The sequence below is a fragment of the Capricornis sumatraensis genome, chromosome 16 (genome assembly GCF_032405125.1).
Source record: "Capricornis sumatraensis isolate serow.1 chromosome 16, serow.2, whole genome shotgun sequence".
NCBI classification, from domain to species: domain Eukaryota; kingdom Metazoa; phylum Chordata; class Mammalia; order Artiodactyla; family Bovidae; genus Capricornis; species Capricornis sumatraensis.
In genome coordinates this window covers 82,929,195-82,954,342 of record NC_091084.1, presented here as the reverse complement: position 1 = coordinate 82,954,342, position 25,148 = coordinate 82,929,195, and the positions used below count along the sequence as shown (strand labels likewise).

General features: G+C 46.5%; 1 protein-coding gene across 4 annotated transcripts; it reads left to right on the top strand.

Moving 5' to 3' along the window:
• Window positions 1–2,484: 2,484 nt before the first annotated feature.
• Window positions 2,485–17,296, top strand: TCN1 (transcobalamin 1). 4 transcript variants are annotated; one of them, XM_068988353.1, is made up of 10 exons: window positions 2,485–2,604; window positions 4,576–4,671; window positions 4,899–5,078; window positions 6,035–6,175; window positions 8,062–8,217; window positions 9,449–9,627; window positions 12,817–13,000; window positions 14,890–15,073; window positions 16,676–16,794; window positions 17,097–17,296. In XM_068988353.1, exons 1-10 carry the CDS (start codon window positions 2,526–2,528, stop codon window positions 17,156–17,158), a joined length of 1,380 nt encoding a protein of 459 aa, XP_068844454.1. In that variant the 5' UTR covers window positions 2,485–2,525; the 3' UTR covers window positions 17,159–17,296. The 4 variants fall into 4 exon arrangements, with proteins under 4 accessions (XP_068844454.1, XP_068844453.1, XP_068844456.1 ...); XM_068988352.1 differs by lacking the exon at window positions 17,097–17,296 and having other exon boundaries at window positions 16,676–17,087; XM_068988354.1 differs by lacking the exon at window positions 4,576–4,671 and having other exon boundaries at window positions 2,526–2,604; window positions 12,817–12,985.
• Window positions 17,297–25,148: the final 7,852 nt, after the last annotated feature.

Below are 25,148 nucleotides of genomic sequence, written 5' to 3'. Positions count from 1 at the left end.
AGCGTAGCCCCAGCACGTGGCCTGCAGCCATTTCCCGCTTCCCTTCTTCTGTAAATCCCGGATGACACCTGGGGGGTTGGGAGTTGGTTCTTTTGGACAGTAGTCCACCATCTCCCCAGGTTGCAAACTTCCTTAAAATAAAGCTACTTTTCCTTTACCCAACACTTGTCTCTCAGTAAGGTTTCTTGAGCAACAAGCAACAGAGCCTGAGTTCTGTCACAATACTGATTTCTTTTCCTGTGGCTGTATACCCCAAACTGAGATTGCTGAACCAGATAATAGTTCTATCTTTGATTTCTTAAGAAAAAGCCTATCATACAGAGTGAAGTAAGCCAGAAAGAAAAACACCAATACAGTATACTAACACATATATATGGAATTTAGAAAGATGGTAACAATAACCCTGTATGCGAGACAGCAAAAGAGACACAGATGTATAGAACAGTCTTTTGGACTCTGTGGGAGAGGGAGAGGGTGAGATGATTTGGGAGAATGGCCTTGAAACATGTATAATATCATATGAAACGAATCGCCAGTCCAGGTTCGATGCAGGATACTGGATGCTTGGGGCTGGTGCACTGGGATGACCCAGAGGGATGGTATGGGGAGGAAGGTGGGAGGGGGGTTCAGGATGGGGAACACGTGTACACCCGTGGCAGATTCATGTTGATGTATGGCAAAACCAATACAATATTGTAAAGTAATTAACCTCCAATTAAAATAAATAAATTTAAATTAAAAACAAAACAAAAAAATACCATGCTGTTTTTCATAACAAAAAGCTATGACAAACCTAGACAGCATTTAGGTTTAAAAATCAGAGACATTACATTGCTGACAAAGGTCCATCTAGTCAAAGCTATGGTTTTTCCAGGAGTCATGTACAGATGTGAGAATTGGACCATAAAGAAGGCTAAGTGCCAAAAAACTGATGCTTTCGAACTGTGGTGTTGGAGAAGACTCTTGAGAGTCCCTTCGATGGCAAAGGAGATCAAACTAGTCAATCCTAAAGGAAATCAACACTGAATATTCATTGAAAGGACTATTGCTGAAGTTGAAGCTATAATACTTTGGCCACCTGATGCAAAGAGCTGACTTATTGGAAAAGACTGATGCTGAAAAAGATTGAGGGCAAAAGGAGACAGTGGCAGCAGAGGATGAGATGACTAGATGGCATCACTGACTCAATGGGCATGAATTTGAGCAAACTCCTGGAGACTGCGGAGGACAGAGGAGCCTGGTGTGCTATGCTCCATGGGGTCACAGAGTCAGACACAGCACAGCGACTGACCGGCAGCAACGGCAGCCTAATGAGATGGAAAGCATCTAATGAGCACTTCCCTCCCATTCTCTAGGCTGCCTCCTCATTTTGCCCAATTTCCTTTGCTGTGCAAAAGCTTTTCAGTTTGACATAGTCCTGCTCGTTTATTTTCCTTTCTACTATTTATGCTCTTGGTGTCACATCCAAACAAATCATTGCCAAGACCAACGTCAAGGCGCTTCTTCCTGCCTGTGTTTCGCATACATCCCGTCAAGGCGCTTCTTCCTGCCTGTGTTTCGCATGCGTCCGTCAGGGCTATTTACCGGTTCGTCTGGTGGTGTCACGTTTACCTGCTTCTTTGGAAACTCAAGTCCGTTTCCTTTGGTTTGCTTTCTCAATACAGCCCTCCTCGAGGACTCCACGGGGGTTTTACAACATCCTACCTGAAACCTAAAGTTTTCAGGTAGGAACTTTTGTCCATGAATGACTGCTAAAATTACCATTTCTGTGGGGGTATATATCAGAGACTTTGTATTCACCACCTTGCTGACCCTGAGCAAGCATTTTAAAGCCAGAGGATTCGTTAATAGTTTTGGAAGAACTAGGATGGACATTTCTTACACACAGCATGTAGCATCCTTCCTGGTACATTCAAAATCCACAGCTGATGTATATCTCAATGTGTTCCTCCTGGGCCAGAAAACTCTCAGGGGAAACTCTTGGGGAAAAAGAAAAATCTTAGGTCAAAAACCACTATGCCTAAAATTTTTTAACAACTGAAAAAAAGAACTATGCCAAAGACCTTCCCATATGCCAAGCTCCCCCGTCCTGCCTGTTCCAACTTCAGAATCACAACTTCTGCTTCCATTTTTAAATGTTGTAAGCCCTGCCCCCATCACATTTAATCTCTCAGGAGACATAATTTGCTTATACATACAGAGTGAAATGGGAAAGAGGGAACATCACTGAAAACAGTCATTCACATAATTTATTCTCATTGGACTGAAAGGAATTTGAACCCTAATGGTTTAAGATGGGAAACAAAGAAACATTATTTCCTCATTCTCCCTAGCCATACCTTTCAAGTCTTCCTGGTTTATTACGTTATTTGGGCAAATGCACTTGACCGCACCTCCTGACATTACTCAATATTTGCTTGAGTGAAAGAGATTGAGCCAAACAGAAGGAGGAGCTCCCAGTGCCCTCCGTCCATCACCCATAAAGAGCCAGCCCAGCCTCACCACTCCTGAGCACGGCTGGAGAGATGAGACCGTCACGCCAGCTCGCCCTAACGGGGCTGCTAGTCTTCTCTCTTATTCCCAGTCAACTATGCCAGATGCACGGTGAGTGTGCTTTGAGCTAAAGTTGCTCTCAACTTTGAGCATTTTGAGCTATGGTAGTCTCCTGGAGGCTACTGTGTAGTTACCTGAGAAAAGGCCCGGTTCCAATGCTGGATGCCGCTGGGCTCTATGAGCGACGTAAAGGGTGACAGGAGGTGGGGGGGACAGTTCTACGATGCATGTTATTCTAAGAGGGCTCAGAGATCCAGTATTAACTTGTTCCGCTCTTCTTCCTAGGCTAAGATCCTTTCTACCACAACAGCCCTGTCAAGGAACTGTCTTTTCTCTTTCATTTTTAAGAACAGAAAATTCATGACCTCAGACAAGTTTTCACATCATGGAAAGATATCTTGTGACTTTGAGATACAATCTATTTTTAAGAAGTTCAACCCAAAGGTTTGGGGTTAACTCCTTGTAACTACAAAGAAAAAAGTAATGTTAATAATGTCTTTCAAATAATGAAGATTGCTCTCTTGTCCTGACCGAGTTAGATCTTCTAAGCTGCACATCTTCCTCTTTTTAACTCTTCCCCACGGGACATGGGTAAAAACCCATCATCTCTCCTTTGGGTAGAGGCTCCAGAGACTGTCTGGTTCTATTAAAAAATACTGAGTGACTAACGGAAAAGCTGGCCTCAGGTCTAGTGTGACCGCTTAGTACCTGAATGAACCAGTGCTTTTTTAACGTTTATTTGTGTGTTTATTTGGCTGTGCTGGGTCTTAGTGGTGGCATGTGGGATCTAGTTCCCTGGCCAGGAATCGAACCTGGACGCTCTGCTTTGGAAGCACAGAATTTTAACCACTGGACTGACAGGGAAGTCCCATGAATCATTTTAGCTTCATTCATAAATGAAGAATAACCAAAGAAGGTTGTTGAAGCAGGTGATTCCTTAAAGTAGTATATAGCTCACAAGTTCATAATTTCTCTGTTGGAATTCTTTACCATGGAATTGAGCTTCAAACCAGGCCAGAGGTGATGCTACTGTGTGGCACCAGCTGCAGCTATATCTCCCTGATCTCTCTAGCCTACAGGAAGAAATCCATCCCACGGCGGAAAGATGAAAGCTCAGAGTCTGCCAGCTCTTAATTCTTTCTCCTGGCCTGTCTTTTCCTCAGTTGTGGCATAAGAAGAGGGTTTCTCCATCAGGCTTTTGAGGTTTCATTCACAGTACAAAATAATTAACTTTGCTTTTAGTAGTTAAGGAATTTGACCTGAGTTGTTCCTTTACCAGGAACTAAAGAAGTCTATTTCAGTGCCAAAAAATCTGCTGAGCCGAATCTCAGAGGTGACTCACAATTGTCCAAGTATGCCCGTAACAAACCATGACCTTTTTCAATCACTCTGTTCAGATCTTCCTAACTCTCTCTATTAAAGGCAGGTGGGCAAGAAAAATAACATTTCCTGGACTCGCTAAGGACAGTGACAGAAATTCGAGCTGAGCTAGGAGTGACAGCGCATACAGCATCTTCCAGCTTATTCGGTGGTTTCTTGTCCATTCTCTTTGGCTGTTTCTTGACTTCTTGAAGTCAGGAAAGTTACATAACTCACCCCCAGTTACAAGTTAAGGAGTGAAGACCGCAGGAAAGATCTTCCTGAGCCCAAGGTTCGCGTTCGTTTCACTATTCCCCAAGCCCATGAGATAATCTGGAGATGGGAAGGATTTTCTTAGGTGATGGTCAAAGTACGCTGAGAAATATTTTCAGTGATGGTTAACTCTTCTCCTCCAGGTTTCTTGGGAGCTCTGGATTCTCTTTTTAATTCCACAGTATAGAAGGACTCCCTCCATCCTTGCCCCTGGGACTTGGACACATTGTAGGCTAAAACTGCAAGGTTTTTCAAAGGGTCCTCCCTGCTGAATAATGCCTTGATCTTGATGCCTGGCCAGCTGGGCAATCAGGCAATGCAGCTCTGGGGTCAATCACTAACGACAGGGAGAACTTTCGCCTTCTTTCTCTTCTCTCTTCTTCTTGTCAGCATTAACCCAGGTGAATAAGAAGAAGATGGAGGAGAGGACGACTGAATCCAGAAAGCAGACTGGGTTGCAGGCGGGGACTTGGAAGGTGTGCATCGGTAAGGCTGATCCAGTTGTTTAAGCGTTAACATGCTGGTTGGCAAAGAAGCAATACATGGCAGAGTGGGGCTCCAGACCGCCCTGTCTCATTCCAGCAACATCACCAGTGGCCACCAAGTGGGTCTGTGTCTATGCCACACCTGCTACTAAATATTTTAGCATCATTCCTGCTCTTAGCCCTAATATTCTATGTGTGTGCTTCTTATTTCCTCTCTCCCTTCCACAGGGGTAAATGAAACCAACTTCTGGCATATAAAACCTCTGATAAACACGATGCTGAACTCAAAGTACACCGAACGGTTCCAAGATGCCAACGTCCTGTTGACCTTCAGACTTGTTGGGATTAAGAGTCAAAGGCTAGAACAGCAGCTGAGTGGACAAATCAAAGAAGACATAAATAGCAGAGGTGAGCGCCTATATTCCCCAGAACATTTAGGGAAAGGCTTACCCATCTATAAAGACGATCTCCAGTGAGTCCTAAAAATTGTGTGTCCAGGTCCTCCCTGGTGCATCCATCTTAGCTGTAGAAAACCTGAGATGAACAGAAGTAGAAATAAAACATTGTGCACGTGAAGCTTATATAATGTTATAAACCAATGTCACCTAATTTTCAAAAAATATCTAGTCCAAGTATGTAGTGGGGTTTCCTCAAAATACAGTTCACATAAAATTTTTTTAATTGAGGTGACAAAAAGTACCTCAAATCCTCAACCCCCTGCCGCTTACTGTAGAGTGAAGCTTTCCTTCTTTGGGCCCTGAAAATAGGAAAAGCAAAAGAAATCATACATGCTCATCCATTAAGATTTACGTCATTAAGTTGAGTTCAGGACCAGACAAGAGCGTGGGCCACAACCAAGGAAGCTGACAGCAGCGAGGTGACCACGGAGTTGCGGAGATACCGACTAGAATTGAGACCCGAGTCCACACTGAAACTCTCATTTCAACACTGAGTATAAGGGGAAGACACAGCCACCCCTCCCTACCCAACGATACTACTGTGAGGATAGGAGAAGCCTGAGAATTTGGATATTTTAAATACAAGTCGATTATTCCTATCCTGGTGAGATGGCGCCCTCAAGGAGGAAGATCCCAAGGCTTTATTATTTATCTATCTCTATTCTTCGTTCAAGGATTTCTTGATCCCTAAAAGAGCCTGCAACTTCATGGGAAAGACTAAGATCTCGGTTGCATTTATACAGCTCTGCTAGGAAAGGCTCTGGGGGGATAGAGAAGAGGACAATAAAACATTAGTAAAGAGTAGAACAGGACAGAACAGCGACAGCAATATAAATCGCAAGGAAGGCAGGCGGCAAAAACATCACGCGCATGCACCTCGTTTAACTTGAATGCTTTCCTTTTCAGAGATGGACTTAACCTCGGGACAGCTTGCCTTGGATATTCTGGCTTTGGGAGCATGTGAAAATCAGGATAGAGAGTTTATACATGGTGCTCATCTGGTTAGCAAACTTGGAGTCAAATTCCAAGCAGAAATTCAGAACATGGGTGAGAATCACACGCTCAGAGGCCCTGGATGCCGTTGTCTCTCCTGCACTGGTTGAGAGCTGCATGCAGTTTCCGGCTGCTCGCTCCTTCTCTTCCTCCCTCCACTCATCCCACTGCACCTTTGGAGACCACTGTCCCTTCTTTCTTTCAGATGTATCTCGAGTTTTCTTTTCCAATATGTTCAATTAAGCATTGACCCTACGTCAAGCTTACCTTGCACTGGATGATAAATACACACTCCCACATGCAAACACACAGGTCACAGGTCTCTGCAGAAGCTTGGCTTTTGAACAAATTACACCAGAAATAGCTGATCAAGATGAGACATTGTGTCATAAGTACCAAAGTGTACGCTTAATGATTCTGGTACAAGAACAAAGATGGCAAAGGCGCCGAAACACAGGCTGAGTGTCGCGGCTGCTAGTGAGACGCACTCCTGGGTTTCAGTTCTTGCTCTGTAACCATCTGAACATCCAGATAGCGTTTCTTTAATCTTTATTGGAGTGTGGTGGATGTGTCATATTGGTTTAGTTTCAGGTGTACAGCAGAGTGAATTGGTTCTATATTAATAGCCATCTGCCCACTCTTCTTTTAGACTCTTCTCCTATGCAGGCCATTACAGAGTGCGGAGCGGGCTCTCCTGTGCTACACAGCAGGTCCGTATTCGTCATCTATTCTGCATACAGCAGTGTGGAGATGGGCTGGTAGCTCATACGGGAAAGAACCAGCCTGCAACGCAGGAGACATGGCTTAATCTCGGAGAAGGAACTGGCAACCCACTCCGGTATTCTTGCCTAGAAAATCCCAAGGACAGAGGAGCCTGGAGGGCTCCAGTCCAGGGGGCCGTGAAGACTCGGACAGGACTGAGCGACTGGGCACACACCGTGTGCCAGGCCTGGGTGCAGTCTCGCTGCTGCTGCCCCAGTACGCTTGCCTGGAGAATCCCACAGACAGAGGCCACAGTCCCTGGGGTCGCCCGGAGTGGGGTGTGGCTGTCCGTATGTCGGCCCCAGCCTCCATTTATCCCTCCCCACCTCTACCCCTGGGCGTGGCCATAAGCTTCTTTTCTACGCCTGTGACTCCGCTTCCGCTCTGTGACTAAGTTCGTCTGTACCTTCTCCTCAGATCCCACACATAAGCGGTCGGATACGCCGCTTGCCTCTGTGCCGACTTAACTCAGCGTGAGAACCCCTAGGCCCACGCACGTTGCTGCAGAGGGCCCTGCTCTGCTCTTCTCGGCGGCTCAGTAATATTCCATTGAGCATGTGCACCATGCCTTCTTTCTGCATGCCTCTGTCAGCTGGCTTCTGCGTCCTGGCGACTGTAAAGAGGGCTGCAGCGAACGCTGGGGTGCACAGATCTTTCTGAATCAGTGTTTTCTCAGGGTACATGCCCAGGAGTGGGATTGCTGGGAGAAGAGCACTTTCATCTCTTTGATGCCAACCTTCCTGAGGCATGAAGTGCAAGGAGAGGAGCTGAGCTTGGTGGCCCTTGAAAGTGGAAGTGTTAGCTCTTCACGCGTGTCTGACACTGCAACCCCGTGGAGGAGCCCGCCAGGCTCCTCTGTCCATGCGATTCTCCAGGCAAGAAGACTGGAGCGGGAAACTGTTCCCTTCTCCAGGGGACCTTCCTGACCCAGGGATCTAACCCCGGTCTCCCGCATTGCAGGCAGATTCCGTACTGTCTGAGCCACCAGGGAAGCCTTTGGTGGACCTTAAAAGCCTTTAAATGCCTCAAGCTTGCTGTTTCTCTGAGCAATCTCTCGCCTCGCTTATTCGCCTCTCTTTAAATGTAAAGAACTGGAGACAGAGTAAGTAGAAAGAAGCTTAAAATGTACTGTTCCAGGACCACCTGCGTGAATAAGCTGTGCCTTCCCTCCCTGACAGAGGCGCACGGCGGCAGCCCACTGACTAACTATTACCAGCTCAGTCTGGCCCTGTTGGCCTTGTGTCTGTTCAACGGGAGCTACTCAATCACCAGTGTGACTTATTACTTCACTCCTGAAAATAAGAACTATTATTTTGAGGACCAGTTCTCAGTAGGTAAGTCATTAAACCCAGTCCCCTTGGCTTCAAGGACATGGGCACCAGGAAGCCTTGTCCCTCGTAGTTTCCTACCGATAAGCGCTGGAGTTCGTTCTTTCCTCGCTACCTTAGTCTTCCCAGAAGAGGACTTTTTCGAAGAATGGATATTGGATGGTTTCCAAGCCTCTCTGTAGATGTGCAGTACAGTAAAAGGGCCCAGTTCCTTCTCCCCCTTTTCTCTGAGTAGCCAATGGATGTTAGCGCTCAACTTTAATTTTCCCACTTGTAAAATGAGGATAGATCATGAGGATTATCAGATAAGATATCTTAGGAAGCATAAATGTTAGAGAAAGGGAATGCAGTGGAATTCACCTATCTCAACCTGGCATCTTTCTCTAACCCACTGGAATCATTTGGATGCCTGGGCTTACTTGCACAGTACACTCTCCCCAGTGGTAAGAAGCAATATTTTGATCAATAAGGTGTGTATCCATCATGGAAAAGGACCAGAAATTTCCCACGGGATCAGCTTACACATCCAAAAAGGAGTCCCTTTTAGACAGATCCACAAACTCATTTTTCTCCAAGAAGCTCTAAGAAAGTCACCATCCAGTGTCTCAGAGTAATAAGGAGAATGTGAATTTCTTATGTTTCTCTTTCTATGAGAGGGAAGGCAGCAGACCTAAAGAAAACAGAAGGAACCAAGAAATGAGCCAGAAAAACAGGTCTTATCCTCACTCTTCTCATCTCTTGCCACATCCTCCCCATTAAGGGTGTTTATTGAATAAACAGTTCTCCTAAGTGCTATTTGCAAATCAGTCTAATGAAAAACTTGGAAAGGTGGAGACATTTTTGTTTGGTGTATCATCCTCGGTTTTCTCAATTTCTTTGCCAACGTGGCTGAAAGATGAAAAAGATGAGAACACCCACGACCTAAAAGGAGACTGTGTGTTTGCACCGACAAACCGACTGTGTTTCTATGACCAAGATGTGAGTTCCTGCGTGCAAGGCTCGCGGCTACCCACGTAAGGAAGGAATCTCGACATACTTGAGAGGTCAGGGCGAGAGGCTGGCTACGGCATCTGGAAATTCCTCTCTTGCATCGTTAACTAGCATGACCAAGCACCCCGTTCTGCCTGGAGGCCTCCTATGGTTCGTTTTGAAAGTCCCACGTACCAGGAAACCACTCAGTCCAGGGTGCACCCAGGAGGGTTAGTCACTCGGTCACCGGTGTTTTGCTTCCTGACAGATACCGGAGCGATGGCTGTTCTCGCTCTGACGTGTGTGCGGAGGGATACACAAAAGAAGATGACCGCGAGCACAAAGCGTAAAATCAGTGGTTACGTAGCATCGCTGGCAAACAAGATCCAGGCCGAGGGAAACCAGGGCCTCCTTGGAAACATATTTAGCACGGGAGAGGCTATGCAGGTAAGTCAGAAGGCGAACCAGGAGACAGAGAACGGGGTCGCGGCAGAAGGCAGCACCTTCCTCCTTCCCTCTCGGTCTCCTGAGGACTCACTACCCGCCTGCCTTTGTTTTAATCACGATTCCCCGCCCGCCTGAAGTGCACCCCTCTCCTCACTCTCCACACCCAGGGTTTCTCTGCGGCTTTCCTGCCTGCATTCAATGCTGGTGCCTACTGCAATCTGCTTTGTTGCTCTTTAACACGTCATTTCCCGCTTTACCACATACCATTCATTGGTCAGTGTTTTGTCTTACCTCCCAAATCACGTTATTGTTATGGAAATAAGACGTAGCAGAGGCAGTAACAGCAGCTGATAATTCTTGACATAAAGTCACTAATGCACAACCACCCAATGCAGAAAGAATTATTACCTCCATTTCCTAGACTAAGAGCATGAATCACAGAGTACCAGTCAGTCGCCTAACAGAGCAAAGCCCAAGAGGGATGGAGAGGCGGTGGGGCCAAAATAGTTGGTGTCAGAACTCACACTCAGTGCTTGCACTGTCCTATGTGTGTTCTTTGAAGACCAAGGATGTATTCCTGAGTTTAGTCACTGAGCAGCTCAACGCTAAGGGGTAGATACAAGAAGAGATGAGGAAAAGCACACGGGAAAAAGGGCTTTCACCAAGTCTTTGGTATGAATTGGGGTCTGCCAGGCTGACCCGGTACAAGAGGATTTTCATAGGGAGAGAAGAAGCAAGAACGAAAGCACAGAGGTGCATCCCGTCATTCAGGAAGATCAGAGTGTTCAGCCCAGCGGCACCGGGCTCCTGCAGAAAAACGACAAGGTTGATGATGATGTGAATAAGGGTCCGGTCTTAAAGGCTGTCCGTGTTGCTGCTCTTCTTTATCACACTCGCTATGCTAGAGATTAACATAGAGCAGTGGCTTCCTGTTCTGGGTGCGCATCTGAGTTACCTAGAGGAGAGGAGCTTTTAGAAAGCACTAATGCTCACACCCCACACCAGTCGGTAGTACACAAGCTCAGGTGTGGAGCATGTCGCATCCCACACCAGTCGGTAGTACACAAGCTCAGGTGTGGAGCGTGCTCGCGTCCCACACCAGTCGGTAGTACACAAGCTCAGGTGTGGAGCGTGCTCGCGTCCCACACCAGTCGGTAGTACACAAGCTCAGGTGTGGAGCGTGCTCGCACCCCACACCAGTCGGTAGCACACAAGCTCAGGTGTGGAGCGTGCTCGCACCCCACACCAGTCGGTAGTACACAAGCTCAGGTGTGGAGCGTGCTCGCACCCCACACCAGTCGGTAGTACACAAGCTCAGGTGTGGAGCGTGCTCGCACCCCACACCAGTCGGTAGTACACAAGCTCAGGTGTGGCACGAGGGCTCGGTCTTGGTCAGCCTACAGGTGGTGTTCATCCGTGGCAGGATCAAGAGCTGCTTACCCCCCACACTGTTTATAAAAGAAGATAGAATGTGATGAGATTTTTTAGGATGACCTGTTTAATTTTTATTTATTTTTTGGCCATGCCCCAAAGTATGTGGGATCTTAATTCCCAGACCAGGGGTCAAACCTGTGCCCCGTGCATTCAGAGCATGGGGTTTCAACCACTCCACCCCACGGAGCGTTAGCCCCTGGACCACCAGAGAAGTCCCTAACGAGTTTTCTTTTTGTGCCGTTTTTAATAACTCACCAAAAAAAAAAAAAAAACAACCCTGACTGACCACTTGGTTACCTTCAAGAGTCTTCAAGAAAAGATGGAGAGGGGAACTGTCCTTCCTCGAGAGACTACAGACCAGTGTCTTCAAGCTCAGCCCACCTTCCTTGTCTTACTCTTGCCGTTGTTTAGCCATTGAATCCTGTCCAACTCTTTCGACCCCATGGACTGTAGCCCCCGGCCTCCTCCGTCCGTGGGATTTCCCAGGAAATTAATTAATACCCTCTTAAATTTCCCTACCCTGTCATGCTGCCCTTGAGTCCAGTTTACGCCTGCTGCCTGGAGAGTTTCCATTCAAGAACCTCTTAGGCTTCCCACTGTCCAGCAACCACCCCAGGACCTTCAGGCTCTGCCGGCCCGGCTCCGACGCTCTTCTCCAGGCTGGCTGCCGCGTGTCCTCTCTACACCGGTCCTCCGAAGCCAAGAGGCATCCTCTGGGGGTCTTACTGAAACTCAGACACTCTCGCCACAGCAGGCCGGCCCTGGCCGTGCCTACGCTGCCCGCTTCGGCCGCACGCTCGCCTCCGCCTGTCCCTGCCGAGCCGCCGCGGCCGCTGCGGGCCCTGCTCGCCTCCGCCTTGTCTGCCGGGCCTCCCGCCGCCGCGCTGGTGCGTGAGAGCTCTTCCCCTTCAGGAAGACCCGCTGCCGGGCGCCTCTCAGGCCTGCGCCGCGCTTAGCCGCTCAGTCGCGTCCGACTCTGCAAGCCCGCGGGCTGTAGCCCGCCAGGCTCCTCTGTCCACGGGATTCTCCAGGCCAGAACACCGGAGTGGGCCGCCGTGCCCTCCTCCGGGGCTCCTCCCAACCCAGCGATCAAACCCAGGTCTCCCGCACTGCGGGCAGCTTCTGTCCCAGCTGAGCCCCCAGGGAAGCCCTTCTCTTAGGGCAGAGGTCCCCGACCTTTTCGGCACCAGGGGCCAGTTTCATGGAAGACAATTCCATTTTTCTGCGGGAGTGGGGGCGGCGCAGTTCAGACAGTAACGCAGGCGGAGGTTCAGGAGGTAAGGTGGGCGCTGGGGAGGGGTAAGGGAAGCTTCCCTGATGTGCCCGCTGCTCACCCCTTGCGGTGCGGCCCCCAGGGTGGGGCTGGGGGTTGGAGACACCGGTCTTAGGGCCTTCATCTTAGGGATTCCTTTACACGAATCTGTTAAACCTATTTGGTTAACACTATCTCATAGTTAAGACTATCTCGTATGGTTTCAGTGTCAGCAATAAAGAGTGAATACGGTAGAGAAAGACTGTTCTCATTGATGCTATGAAAGCTTGAGTGATTAGACAATCCCCACCTCCCCACCCAAACTAGCTTATAAGCTTCTTGAAAGGTACCTTAGCAGTCTAAGGTGGTTCCCATGTAGTCAATGTACAAACAAGATTTGCCAAATTAGATTCAAGCTTTCCCACAATGTGAAGTCTCTCCCATTCATTCTCATTCTCTCCCCATCTTTCTCTCTCTCTCTCTCTCACACGCACACACACTAGGCTCTGTTTGTCTCATCGGACTATTACAAAAATGAAAGAAATTGCCGAGAAACTCTGCACGCAGTATTTGACAACATTTCTCAGGGAGTATTTTACATGCCGATTGCTGCAGCCCAGATCTTATCTGCCTTGATGGGAAAGACCTATCTGGATGTCATCAGCCCTTCTTGTGGCCACAATCCAGGTATAGCACTAATGAACAGTTTTGCCTTTCAGCATAACACCCGAAGTGTGTAAGGCTGAGATGTCCCTGGGAACCAGAAGGAACCAGTTAAACCTGTCTGGGAACAGTATAACAGTTCCCAGACAAAACGCAGCCCTCCATGCCATCAGAGACCAAACCTGCCAGAGGATTTGTCCTTATTAGGGTAGTAGACGCTGTTCCTGGTTCAAACACTGACAACAAGGCAGCACTGATTAACGGATAAACGTGCTTGCTGAGTCGTATCCCACTCTTTGGGACCCCCTGGACTGTAGCCCACCAGGCTCCTCTGTTCATGTAATTTCCCAGGCAAGAATGCTGGAGTGAGTTGCCATTTCCTGCTCCAGGGGATCTTCCCTGCCCAGGGATTAAACTAGCATCTCTTGTGTCTCCTGCATTGGCAGGCAGATTCTTTGCCATGAAGCCAGCTGGAAAGTGACTAAAGGGTGTCAGTCTCTCAAGGGGTGCTTTCTGACTGCTGGATACAGAGAGATTTTCTGAGCATCATTCCCAACCTAAAAAGTGTAACGTCTCCGGCTTTTCATTGGGCTCGATGCATGAGCACCCAGAGACGTGACGTCAATGGGAAATAATGTGGCAGTGTTATAAGGAAATCACAGCTTGAACCATTAATCAAACCACTGATTTTGCAACAAGGTATAAAGAAGGGAGACTTTTCCTTCAGTCTTGGTCATTTCTGATTCAGCCACGTATGGGTTTAGGGAACTTGGACAAAACCCTAAGCTTAAAAGTTTTCTACTGTAAGAGATGCCAATGACAACGTATGCAACAGGCACTAGTAAGGACTGAATAAGATAATTCATGCCAAATAGTTAGCACACAGCGCCTGGCACGTAATGCTCTCTATAAATGTTAACAACTAAAAAGGCAGGGGTTGGGAAAACTAGGGGAAGGATGCTAGGAGACAGACTTCCTGTCATAAAATAAATGCTTCATGGCAATATAGTGTACAGCATCCAGAATACAGTCAATGCTATTGTAGTAACTTTGTATGGTGACAGATGGTTACTAGAGTCCCAGTGCTGATCGATTCCTCATGTATATAAATGTCGAGGCATGTTTTACCTGTGAAACTAACACAACGTTGTGTGTCAATACTTCAGTAAAAAATTAAAAGGCCCGGGGGTTCCCCTGGTGGCTCAGTTGTATGGGATCCGCCTGCCAGTGCAGGAGACGCGGGTTCAGTCCCCAGCCCGGGACGACCCCACGTGCTGAGCACCCACGCACCGCGACTTCGGAGCCTGTGCTCTGGAGCCTGGGAGCCGCGGCCCCCGGGGCCCACATGCCCTGGAGCGTGTGCCAGAACCAGAGAAGCCACAGCAAGGAGCAGGGAGCGTTGCCACCTCGCAGCTAGAGGCAGCCACCCCGCTCACCGTGTCTAGAGGGAGGCCCACAGTAGCAAAGACCCAGCACAGCCAAAAACAAGCACAGTAATAAATGGCTTATTTTTTAAAATCACAAAAAGGAAAAAAATCAGCAAGTACTCAAAAAAAGAAAAGAAAAGGGGTGGGGCATTATTGTATGCTGCACCAATGCAAAAAAAAAAAAGAGATCAGGAGCCTCTGTGAGGCACGGGGAACGGGGCAACTGGTTTGCCGCAACAGCTGGAAGCTGAGGCAAACACAAGCCTCCACAGCCGGTGAGTATCGGGTTTTGATTTGTGCTTTAGTTGTCTGACAGATACCCACTCACTCCCCACCCCCCGACTGCTGATCCGGGCTCTTGGTATAAACCCTCTTCCGCATTAACGGGGAAAGAGTCGTTGCATAGGGTTGGAGAGGTGTGCAGACTCTGACATCGTTTTCATTCTTCTGAATAATAATTCTCCTCTACTTTCCTGTCTCTGCCAGTCAAATTCAACGTCTCCACTGAAAAGCCTGTTACGGCGACACCCACAACTGCACCCTTGAACATCTTAGTCAAATATTCTGTGCGAATCAACAAGACAAGTCACACCGAAGTCACCGTGAGAAAGGGTTCTGTCTTCCTCGATGTGATGAAGGCTGCTCAGGAGAAAAACGAGACTCTATTTCGGTACGTCTACACAGTCCATGGAATTCTGCAGGCCAGAACACTGGAGTGGGGAGCCTTTCCCTTCTCTGGGGGATCTTCCCAACCCAGGAATCGAACCCAGGTCTCCTGCATTGCAGGCTGTTCTTTACCACCTGAGCTACGAGGGAAGCCCAGTAGATAGCCTAAGGTTAAGGAATTTAATGTGATTATGACTCAGCAGGAATACATCCGCACCAGCGTACAGTGTACATTTAAAACACTTCTCAGTTAGTAGCTTCGCTGCTCATCCTCATAGCACAGCACATGGATTTTAAAAAGGGAGGGGAAATATTTCCTCTTCCAGCACTTAGCAGACATTAATAGACAGACAAATAAGTACCAGGGATCTCTCTTCTGTCAGCAGAACTCCTCCAATTAACAGAATCTGAGTCACACATTTTGTGTCTAGAATAGTGCGTTTTAGTTGGTTTTTAATCACTGACCCCTTTGAAAGTCAGCTGAGTGGAATTCTCATCCCAGAAAATGAACAAATGCATGAAATGTGTCATTTGTTGTATTCTTGTTTTATATTGGAGTACAGTTGATTAACAATCGTGTTAGTTACAGGTGTACAGCAAAGTGATTCAGACACCCATAAAAGCATCTATTTTTTTGCAAATTCTGTTCCCATCTAGGCTACTACAGACTGCTGAGCAGAGCTCCCTATGCTGTGAGCAGGTCCCTGCTGGCTGTCTGTTTCACACACAGCAGCATGTACATGTCGATCCCAAACTCTCAGTCTACGCCGCCCCACCTCCCCTAGCCACCCTTTCCCTGGTAACCATGAGTTCATTCTCTAAATCTGTGAGTGCAAGACTTGCCGTTTAAATCTGAGGTTTCACAGAGACGGGGGAGCTTCTCCAGGCCGCCTCCACCTTATAGGCGATTCAGGGACTCCTCAGGTAAGGCTCCCTGGCCTGGAGAGGTTAAACATTAAAAAGCAGATATTGGCTTCACCTCTGAAAAATACGGCTTAAATGGGTCCTTAAGCCTAACTGGCATTTATTGTGTCTAATAACATGCTCTAAGATGCAACAGAGAAATCATATAGAAGAAAATACGTATCTGTGTGTATATGTCCTTACAAAGCCTGTTTTCAAGTGTTCCCAGGAAGATAGAAAAATCTGACTAAAGACTATGAAACAAAGGTCAATTATGTCACTTCTTAATAAGTAAACATGAGCTATTAAGTTATCCTTTCCTTTTCCTGAGTACCTCTGGGACAACTGGTTAACACTTTCTTGCACTGTTTAGCATCTTCACACCGTTACTGTCGTGGGTAGAAGATCAGGAACCGTTGATGGCAAAGTGGCTACTATGGCAGGAGAGAGGGGCAGAAACCACGGGCAGCGTTTCTATAATCTGCATGGATTGTAGACTGCCTGCCTCAGAATGACCTAGAATGTTGATAAAACATGCAGATTCCTGGTTCTGGCCCAGATCTCCAGAATCAAGTATCTGGGAAGAAGGCCAGGAGGTCTGTGTAATATCTCCCAGTGATTCTTAGGTGCATAAAAGAAGGGCCCATGGGAGAGTTGCCTTGGAACATCCTGAATCCATGTACCAACTCGCTATTCCCCACAGCTTCACAGTGGAGGAGACCTCGTGGGGCCCCTTCGTCACCTCTGTTCAGGGCATAAGCGCCAGTAGTAAAGACAGAACCTACTGGAAACTTCTGAGCAATGGCCAGCCACTGACCCAAGGTAAGGCAGAGGACGAGAAACAGCCCTGCAGAGTGAGGCGCCTGGAGCGGTCGCGTGTGAGTGTGTGCGCTTCGGGGACACGCCAAGGGTGTAAGAGTGTGCTGTCTCGCAGTCGGGCCTGACTCTCTGGGACCCCATGGACTGCAGTCCGCCAGGCTCCTCTGTCCGTGGGATCTCCCAGGCAAGAACACGTGGTGGAGGGGGGTGCCGTTTCCTTTTCCAAGGGTCTGGGAGAGCCAGATCCATTATTTGATGATTTGGTGATCAAATCGTTGGACCCATGTCTCCTTCTTCCTTTTCAGGAGCTGGGAGTCATGTTGTCCAAAATGGAGACAATTTGGAGGTTCGTTGGAGCAAATACTAATAAATTCAAACCCTCCTCAGCTGGGTCTGAGCCTTTTGTGGGACAATTCCATGTGGAAATTGAGCTTACATGTTCCTTTTCATTTCTGTCTCAACCCTCACAGCACATCAATAACCTCTACTTCTCTCTTTGAGTGTCCAATAAAAGACCAACAGCTACACAGAAAGAGCATGCTCTAATCATTTAATACCAAAGGGAATTACTGTTAGAGGGGAGACTACCTCAGGAAGAACCGAAGTGAAAAAGACTAGACCCACCTGTCCAAGAAGTTGAGTTCTGCTCACAGTTCCCCTGCTAACTCTCTGGGTGACCTTGGGCAACTGGGGGAGATGGAGGGAAGGTTCTAACTCAAATGGCACAGCAGCAACCAGTGAGACTGAGGAGGCGTCTCATAGGGAGACTGAGGTCTCTGAGACCCGGGGGCAAGGGAGGAACTGAAGAGACACGTTGGCCTCATACAGGCAGCGGGTGGGTAGAGAGAAAAATACTGCCCAGGCGAAGTAAGATGGGAGGCCTATCCATGAAAGTCAGCGCGCGAGGTTTGAGGAACCGCTTCATCCCTATCGCCAGCTGCCTCCCCTAGGTCCCACTTCTCTAATTTCACCATGAAAATCTTATTTCTTCTCCTATTTCACCATGAAAATCACTCTCATAGGCACATCACCAAATCCACATGCAGAAAAAGAAATGACTCCAATGTTCAGTTCAGCAGAACTCACATAAAAAAAAAAAAAGTTGAATCATGTCTAAGCCTGAACTGGGTTACACCGTATACTGAGTACCTGAGCTGTGGGCACATCCAGGTACGAACCAGAGACGCCTTTAAGATGCCAAAAATGCTTCAGATGAAGCACAGAGCAACGCACTTAAAGTCGCTTTCACGGGACGCCCCTGGAGGTCCGAGGCTGAGACATCACCTCCCAGCACAGCGGTGCAGACTCGATCTCTGGATGGGGACCTAAACAGAAGCAGCATTATAACAGATTTAATAAAGACCTCACAAATGGTCCACACACACACAAATCTTTAAAAAATGTGATAATAGTGTCCAAAAGGAAGAGGCCTCCAGGCCGGATTAGTGAACTTAGTTCAGCAACATCTCCCTCATTTCTCCTGGTGTTTTCAAGATTCTCTTCTTCCCTCCCCCCGAGCAGCCACCCTGCTTTACGGTCAGGGGCTGAACGCTCCTCCTGCTCACTGCTGCGGGCACTGATCGTCGACTCTCAGGTTCAACTCTGCCCTGGTCTTCAGGAACCGGGACTGAAACAGTTCTCAGCTGGACAACAATGGATTCCATCCTCTGGGGTCTGCGTGACATCCTGAAAACTCAGTTAGAGGCAGGGGGACTTCCACGGTTCTGTGATGGGATGCCCACTGTCAGATATCTTTATAGATGCTACAGTCGACGTGAAGTTGGGAAATAATGGCTTAAGACTGTTGTTAACGGGCTCAGTCATATCTGACTCTCTCCAACCCCACGGGCTGCAGCACGCCAGGCTTCCCTGTCCTTCAATACCTCCCTGAGCTTACTCAAACTCATCTCTGTTGAACCATCTCATCCTCTGTGGTCCCCTTCTCCTCCTGCCTTCAATCTTTCCCCAGGATCACAGTCTTTTCTGATGAGTCAGTTCTTCGTATCAGGTGGCCAAAGTACTGGAGCTTCAGCTTCAGCATCATTCCTTCCACTGAATATTCAGGACTGATCTCCCAGGACTGATTGGTTTAATCTCCTTGCAGTCCAAGGGACTTTCAAGAGTCTTCTCCAACATCATAGTTCAAAAGCATCAATTCTTTGGTGCTCAGCTTTCTTCACAGTCCAACTCTCACATCCATACATGACTACTGGAAAAATCATAACTTTGACTAGATGGACCTTTGTTGGCAAAGTAATGTCTCTGCTTTTAATATGCTGTCTAGGTTGGTCATAGCTTTTCTTCCAAAAAGCATCTTTTAATTTCATGGCTGCAATCACCATCTGCAGTGATTTTGGAGCCCCCCAAAATAAAGTCTGACACTGTTTCCACTGTTTCCCCATCTATTTCCCATGAAGTGATGGGACCGGATACAATGATGTTAGTTTTCTAGATGTTCAGTTTTAAACCAACTTTTTCACTCTCCTCTTTCACTTTCATCAAGAGGCTTTTTAGCTCCTCTTTACTTTCTGCCATAAGGGTGGTGACATCTGCATATCTGGGTTATTGACATTTCTCCCGGCAATCTTGATTCCAGCTTGTACTTCTTCCAGTCCAGCGTTTCTCATGATGTACTCTGCATAGAAGTTAAATAAGCAGGGTGACAATATACAGTCTTGATGTACTCCTTTTCCTATTTGGAACCAGTCTGTTGTTCCATGTCCAGTTCTAACTGTTGCTTCCTGACCTGCATACAGGTTTCTCGAAAGGCAGGTCAGGTGGTCTAGTATTCCCATCTCTTGAATAATTCTCCAGTTTGCTGTAATCCACACAGTCAAATGCTTTGGCATAGTCAATAAAGCAGAAATAGATGTTTTACTGGAACTCTTTTGCTTTCTCGATGATCCAAGAGATGTTGGCAATTTGATTTCTGGTTCCTCTGCCTTTTCTAAAACCAGCTTGAACATCAGGAAGTTCATGGTTCACGTATTGCTGAAGCCTGGCTTAGAGAATTTTGAGCATTACTTTGCTAGCTTGTGAGATGAGTGCAATTGTTCGATAGTTTGAGCATTCTTTGGCATTGCCTTTCTTTGGGATTGGAATGAAAACTGACCTTTTCCAGTCCTGTGGCCACTGCTGAGTAATTCCAAATTTGCTAGCATATTGAATGCAGCACTTTCACAGCATCATCTTTCAGGATTTGAAATAGTTCAACTGGAATTCCATCACCTCCTCTAGCTTTGTTCATAGTGATGCTTTCTAAGGCCCACTTGACTTCCCATTCCAGGATGTCTGGTTCTAGGTGAGTGATCACACCATCATGATTATCTTGGTAGTGAAGCTCTTTTTTGTACAGTTCTTCTGTGTATTCTTGCCACCTCTTCTTAATATCTTCTGATTCTGTTAGGTCCCTACCATTTCTGTCCTTTATCGAGCCCATCTTTGCATGAAATGTTCCCTTGGTATCTCTAATTTTCTTGAAGAGATCTCTAGTCTTTCCCATTCTGTTGTTTTTTATTTCTTTGCATTGATCACTGAAGTAGGCTTTCTTATCTCTCCTTGCTGTTCTTTGGAACTCTGCATTCAAATGCTTATATCTTTCCTTTTCTCCTTTGCCTTTCAGTTCTCTTCCTTCCTCAGCTATTTGTAAGGCCTCCTCAGACATTCATTTTGCCTTTTTTTGCATTTCTTTTCCATGGGGATGGTCTTGATCCCTGTCTCCTGTACAATGTCACGAACCTCCATCCATAGTTCATCGGGCACTCTGTCTATCAGATCTAGTCCATTAAATCTATTTCTCACTTCCACTGTATAATCATAAGGGATTTGATTTAGGTCATACCTGAATGGTCTAGTGGTCTTCCCTACATTCTTCAATTTAAGTCTGAATTTGGCAATAAAGAGTTCATGATCTGAGCCACAGTCAGTTCCTGGTCTTGTTTGTGGTGACTGTGTAGAGTTTCTCCATGTTTGGCTGCAAAGGATATAATCAATTTGATTTTGGTGTTGACCATCTGGCAATGTCCATGTGTAGAGTCTTCTCTTGTGTTGTTGGAAGAGGGTGTTTGCTATGACCAGTGTATTCTCTTGGCAAAACTCTCTTAGCCTTTGCCCTGCTTCATTTTGTACTCCATGGCCAAGTTTGCCTGTTACCCAATTTCTTTAGACTGACTTTCCCAAAAGTGGTATAAGAAATTAATCTCCTCAGTGTATCAACATGGAATCAAATACTATGCCATCACAGCATGAAAGTCATTTTCTTTGCAATTCTCCTTTATTCTGAGTCGGCAAAATATCAAACCTGACTTTATGCACCAGGCTTTCCAACACTTCCCTTTAGCACAGCTGGCCTCAATTTCTGGCAGAGAAAAATGAGTTTCTCCCAGTCAGCGGTCTCTAAGTAGAAGGTAGTAACACTGCTGTCTGGTAGAAACGGCCTCAGTCTCAGAAACAGACAAGAAGGTCAACGGAGCAATATTCCTTTAGCATTTCACTAATACTGGTGATAGAAGCAAGTCCGATGCTGTAAAGAGCAATATTGCATAGGAACCTGGAATGTCAGGTCCGTGAATCAAGGCAAATTGGAAGTGGTCAAACAAGAGATGGCAAGAGTGAACGTCGACATTCTAGGAATCAGTGAACTAAGATGGACTGGAATGGGTGAATTTAACTCAGATGACCATTCTATCTACTACTGCAGGCAGGAATCCCTCAGAAGAAATGGAGTAGCCATCATGGTCAACAAAAGAGTCCGAAATGCAGTACTTGGATGCAATCTCAGAATCGACAGAATGATCTCTGTTCATTTCCAAGGCAAACCATTCAATATCACAGTAATCCAAGCCTATGCCCCAACCAGTAATGCTGAAGAAAATGAAGTTGAACGGTTCTATGAAGACCTACAAGACCTGTTAGAACTAACACCCGAAAAAGATGTCCTTTTCATTATAGAGGACTGGAATGCAAAAGTAGGAAGTCAAGAAACACCTGGAGTAACAGGCAAATTTGGCCTTGGAATGCGGAATGAAGCAGGGTAAAGACTGACAGAGTTTTGCCAAGAAAATGCACTGGTCATAGCAAACACCCTCTTCCAACAACACAAGAGAAGACTCTACACATGGACATCACCAGATGGTCAACACCAAAATCAGGTTGATTATATTCTTTGCAGCCAAAGATTGAGAGGCTCTATACAGTCAACAAAAATAAGACCAGGAGCTGACTGTGGCTCAGATCATGAACTCCTTATTATCAAATTCAGACTGAAATGGAAGAAAGTAGGGAAAACCGCTAGACCATTCAGGTATGACCTAAATCAAATCCCTTATGATTATACAGTGGAAGTGAGAAATAGATTTAACGGGCTAGATCTGATAGACAGAGTGCCCAATGAACTATGGAATGAGGTTCGTGACATTGTACAGGAGACAGGGATCAAGACCATCCCCATGGAAAAGAAATACAAGAAAGCAAAATGGCTGTCTGAGGAGGCCTTACAAATAGCTGTGAAAAGAAGAGAAGCGAAAAGCAAAAGAGAAAAGGAAAGATACAAGCATCTGAATGCAGAGTTCCAGAGAATAGCAAGAAGAGATAAGAAAGCCTTCTTCAGCGATCAATGCAAAGAAATAGAGGAAAAGAACAGAATGGGAAAGACTAGAGATCTCTTCAAGAAAATTAGAGATACCAAGGGAACATTTCATGCAGAGATGGGCTCGATAAAGGACAGAAATGGTCCGGACCTAATAGAAGCAGAAGATATTAAGAAAAGGTGGCAAGAATACATGGAAGAACTGTACAAAAAAGTTCTTCACCACCCAGATAATCATGATGATGTGATCACTCATCTAGAGCCAGACATCTTGGAATGTGAAGTCAAGTGGGCCTTAGGAAGCATCACTATGAACAAAGCTAGAGGAGGTGATGGAATTCCAGTTGAACTATTTCAAATCCTGGAAGATGATGCTGTGAAAGTGCTGCACTCAATATGCTAGCAAATTTGGAAAACTCAGCAGTGGCCACAGGACTGGAAAAGGTCAGTTTTCATGCCAATCCCAAAGAAAGGCAATGCCAAAGAATGCTCAAACTACCACACAATTACACTCATCTCACATGCTAGTAAAGTAATGCTCAAAAATCTCTAAGCCAGGCTTCAGCAGTACGTGAACCGTGAACCCCCTGATGTTCAAGCTGGTTTTAGAAAAGGCAGAGGAACCAGAGATCAAATTGCCAACATCCACTGGATCATCGAAAAAGCAAGAGAGTTCCAGAAAAACATCTATTTCTGCTTTATTGACTATGCCAAAGCCTTTGACTGTTGGATCGCAATAAACTATGGAAAATTCTGAGAGAGATGGGAATACCAGACCACCTGACCTACCTCTTGAGAAACCTGTATGCAGGTCAGGAAGCAACAGTTAGAACTGGACATGGAACAACAGACTGGCTCCAAATAGGAAAAGGAGTACGTCAAGGCTGCATATTGTCACCCTGCTTATTTAACTTCTATGCAGAGTCCATCATGAGCAACGCTGGACTGGAAGAAACACAAGCTGGACTCAAGATTGCCGGGAGAAATATCAATCACCTCAGATATGCAGATGACACCACCCTTATGGCAGAAAGTGAAGAGGAACTAAAAATCCTCTTGATGAAAGTAAAAGAGGAGAGTGAAAAAGTTGGCTTAAAGCTCAATATTCAGAAAACGAAGATCATGGCATCTTGTCCCATCACTTCATGGGAAATAGATGGGGAAACAGTGAAAACAGTGTCACACTCTTTTTTGGGGGGCTCCAAAGTCACTGCAGATGGTGATTGCCGCCATGAAATTAAAAGACGCTTACTCCTTGGAAGAAAAGTTATGACCAACCTAGATAGCATATTCAAAAGCAGAGACTACTTCGCTGACTAAGGTCCGTCTAGTCAAGGGTATGGTTTTTCCAGTGGTCATGTATGGATGTGAGAGTTGGACTGTGAAGAAGGCTGAGCACTGAAGAATTGATGCTTTTGAACTGTGGTGTTGGAGAAGACTCTTGAGGGTCCCTTGGACTGCAAGGCAATCCAACCAGTCCATTCTGAAGGAGATCAGCCCTGGGATTTCTTTGGAAGGAATGATGCTAAAGCTGAAGCTCCAGTACTTTGGCCACCTCATGCGAAGAGTTGAGTCATTGGAAAAGACTCTGATGCTGGGAGGGATTGGGGGCTGGAGGAGAAAGGGGACGACCAAGGATGAGATGGCTGGATGGCATCACGGACTCGATGGATGTGAGTCTGAGTGAACTCCGAGAGTTGGTGATGGACAGGGAGGCCTGGTGTGCTGCGATTCATGGGGTCGCAAAGAGTCGGACATGACTGAGTGACTGAACTGAACTGAATATTGGTACGTGAAACCTAGTTCTGGCCACACTTGCATTCTGAGAAGCTCTTATAGTTTGGGATTATATCAGAACCTAGATTGAGTCTGAAGGCAGAAACTTATGCCTGCAAAGAAGTAATTAACACAAATAAACCTTTCAGATATCCAGAGAGACACCAAAAACTGAGGCACAGGAAAAAACGAACAAATAAAGAAGCCCAGTCAAGAGTTAGCCAAAGACTGTCAAAACATGCTCCTTAAGAAACTATAGACTCTTTGGTTCCTGTTCCGGAAGTATTTGCAAATGGAAACAATTGTGTCAACATGAAGCAACCCTGGCTGTAGGAGGTAATGTACAAGAAAGTGGATGTTTAAAGAGAAGATACATCAAGGTTGCATGGGTTGTCTCAGGCTGGTTACTGCCTGAGATAACCCATGCTCTGGAACCCACCTTGGGTTCCACAGGCTCTGGAACCCAAGGTCAGCATCTTGCTGGTTCCCAACCCTGTATGAGATTCTCACTGCTGCTGTAACAAATTACCACAACTGTACTGACTTAAGACAGTATTATTCTCACAATTCTGGAGGTCAGAAGTTTGAACTGGGTCAGAAGCTGAAATCTAAGTGTCAAAAAAGGGCTATGTTCTTCCAGAGCTGCTAGGGGGAATCACTTTCCCTGCATGTTCCAGCTTCCACAGGAACCCTGCATTCCTAGGCTCTCAACCCCACCATCTTCAAAGCCAACAGTCGTATCATGCTGGCCTCTGCATCCTCCATCAGTCTCCTCCGACTCTAACTCTCTTGCCTCCCTCTTCCACTTACAAGGACCCCTGTGATGACACTGAGCCCGTCAAGATGGTCCACAAAAAAAATCAGGAAGCTCAAGCAAAAAATGCAAAGAAAATATAAATAATTACTAACCAGGGTTCTTGTTCTCTTTAATCAAAAGAAGTTGATCAGAGGCCAGAAAAGAAATTCAGACAAGGCTTTATTGGACTCCTGCAAC

What these genes read in the sequence shown, in the direction of transcription:
- TCN1 (XM_068988352.1), top strand. Translation starts at nt 2,526, where the DNA reads ATGAGACCGTCACGCCAGCTCGCCCTAACGGGGCTGCTAGTCTTCTCT. An exon ending in AGAAGACATAAATAGCAGAG is followed by an intron (nt 5,079 to 6,034) that starts GTGAGCGCCTAT and finishes TTTCCTTTTCAG; the next exon opens with AGATGGACTTAACCTCGGGA. An exon ending in GCACGGGAGAGGCTATGCAG is followed by an intron (nt 9,628 to 12,816) that starts GTAAGTCAGAAG and finishes CACACACACTAG; the next exon opens with GCTCTGTTTGTCTCATCGGA.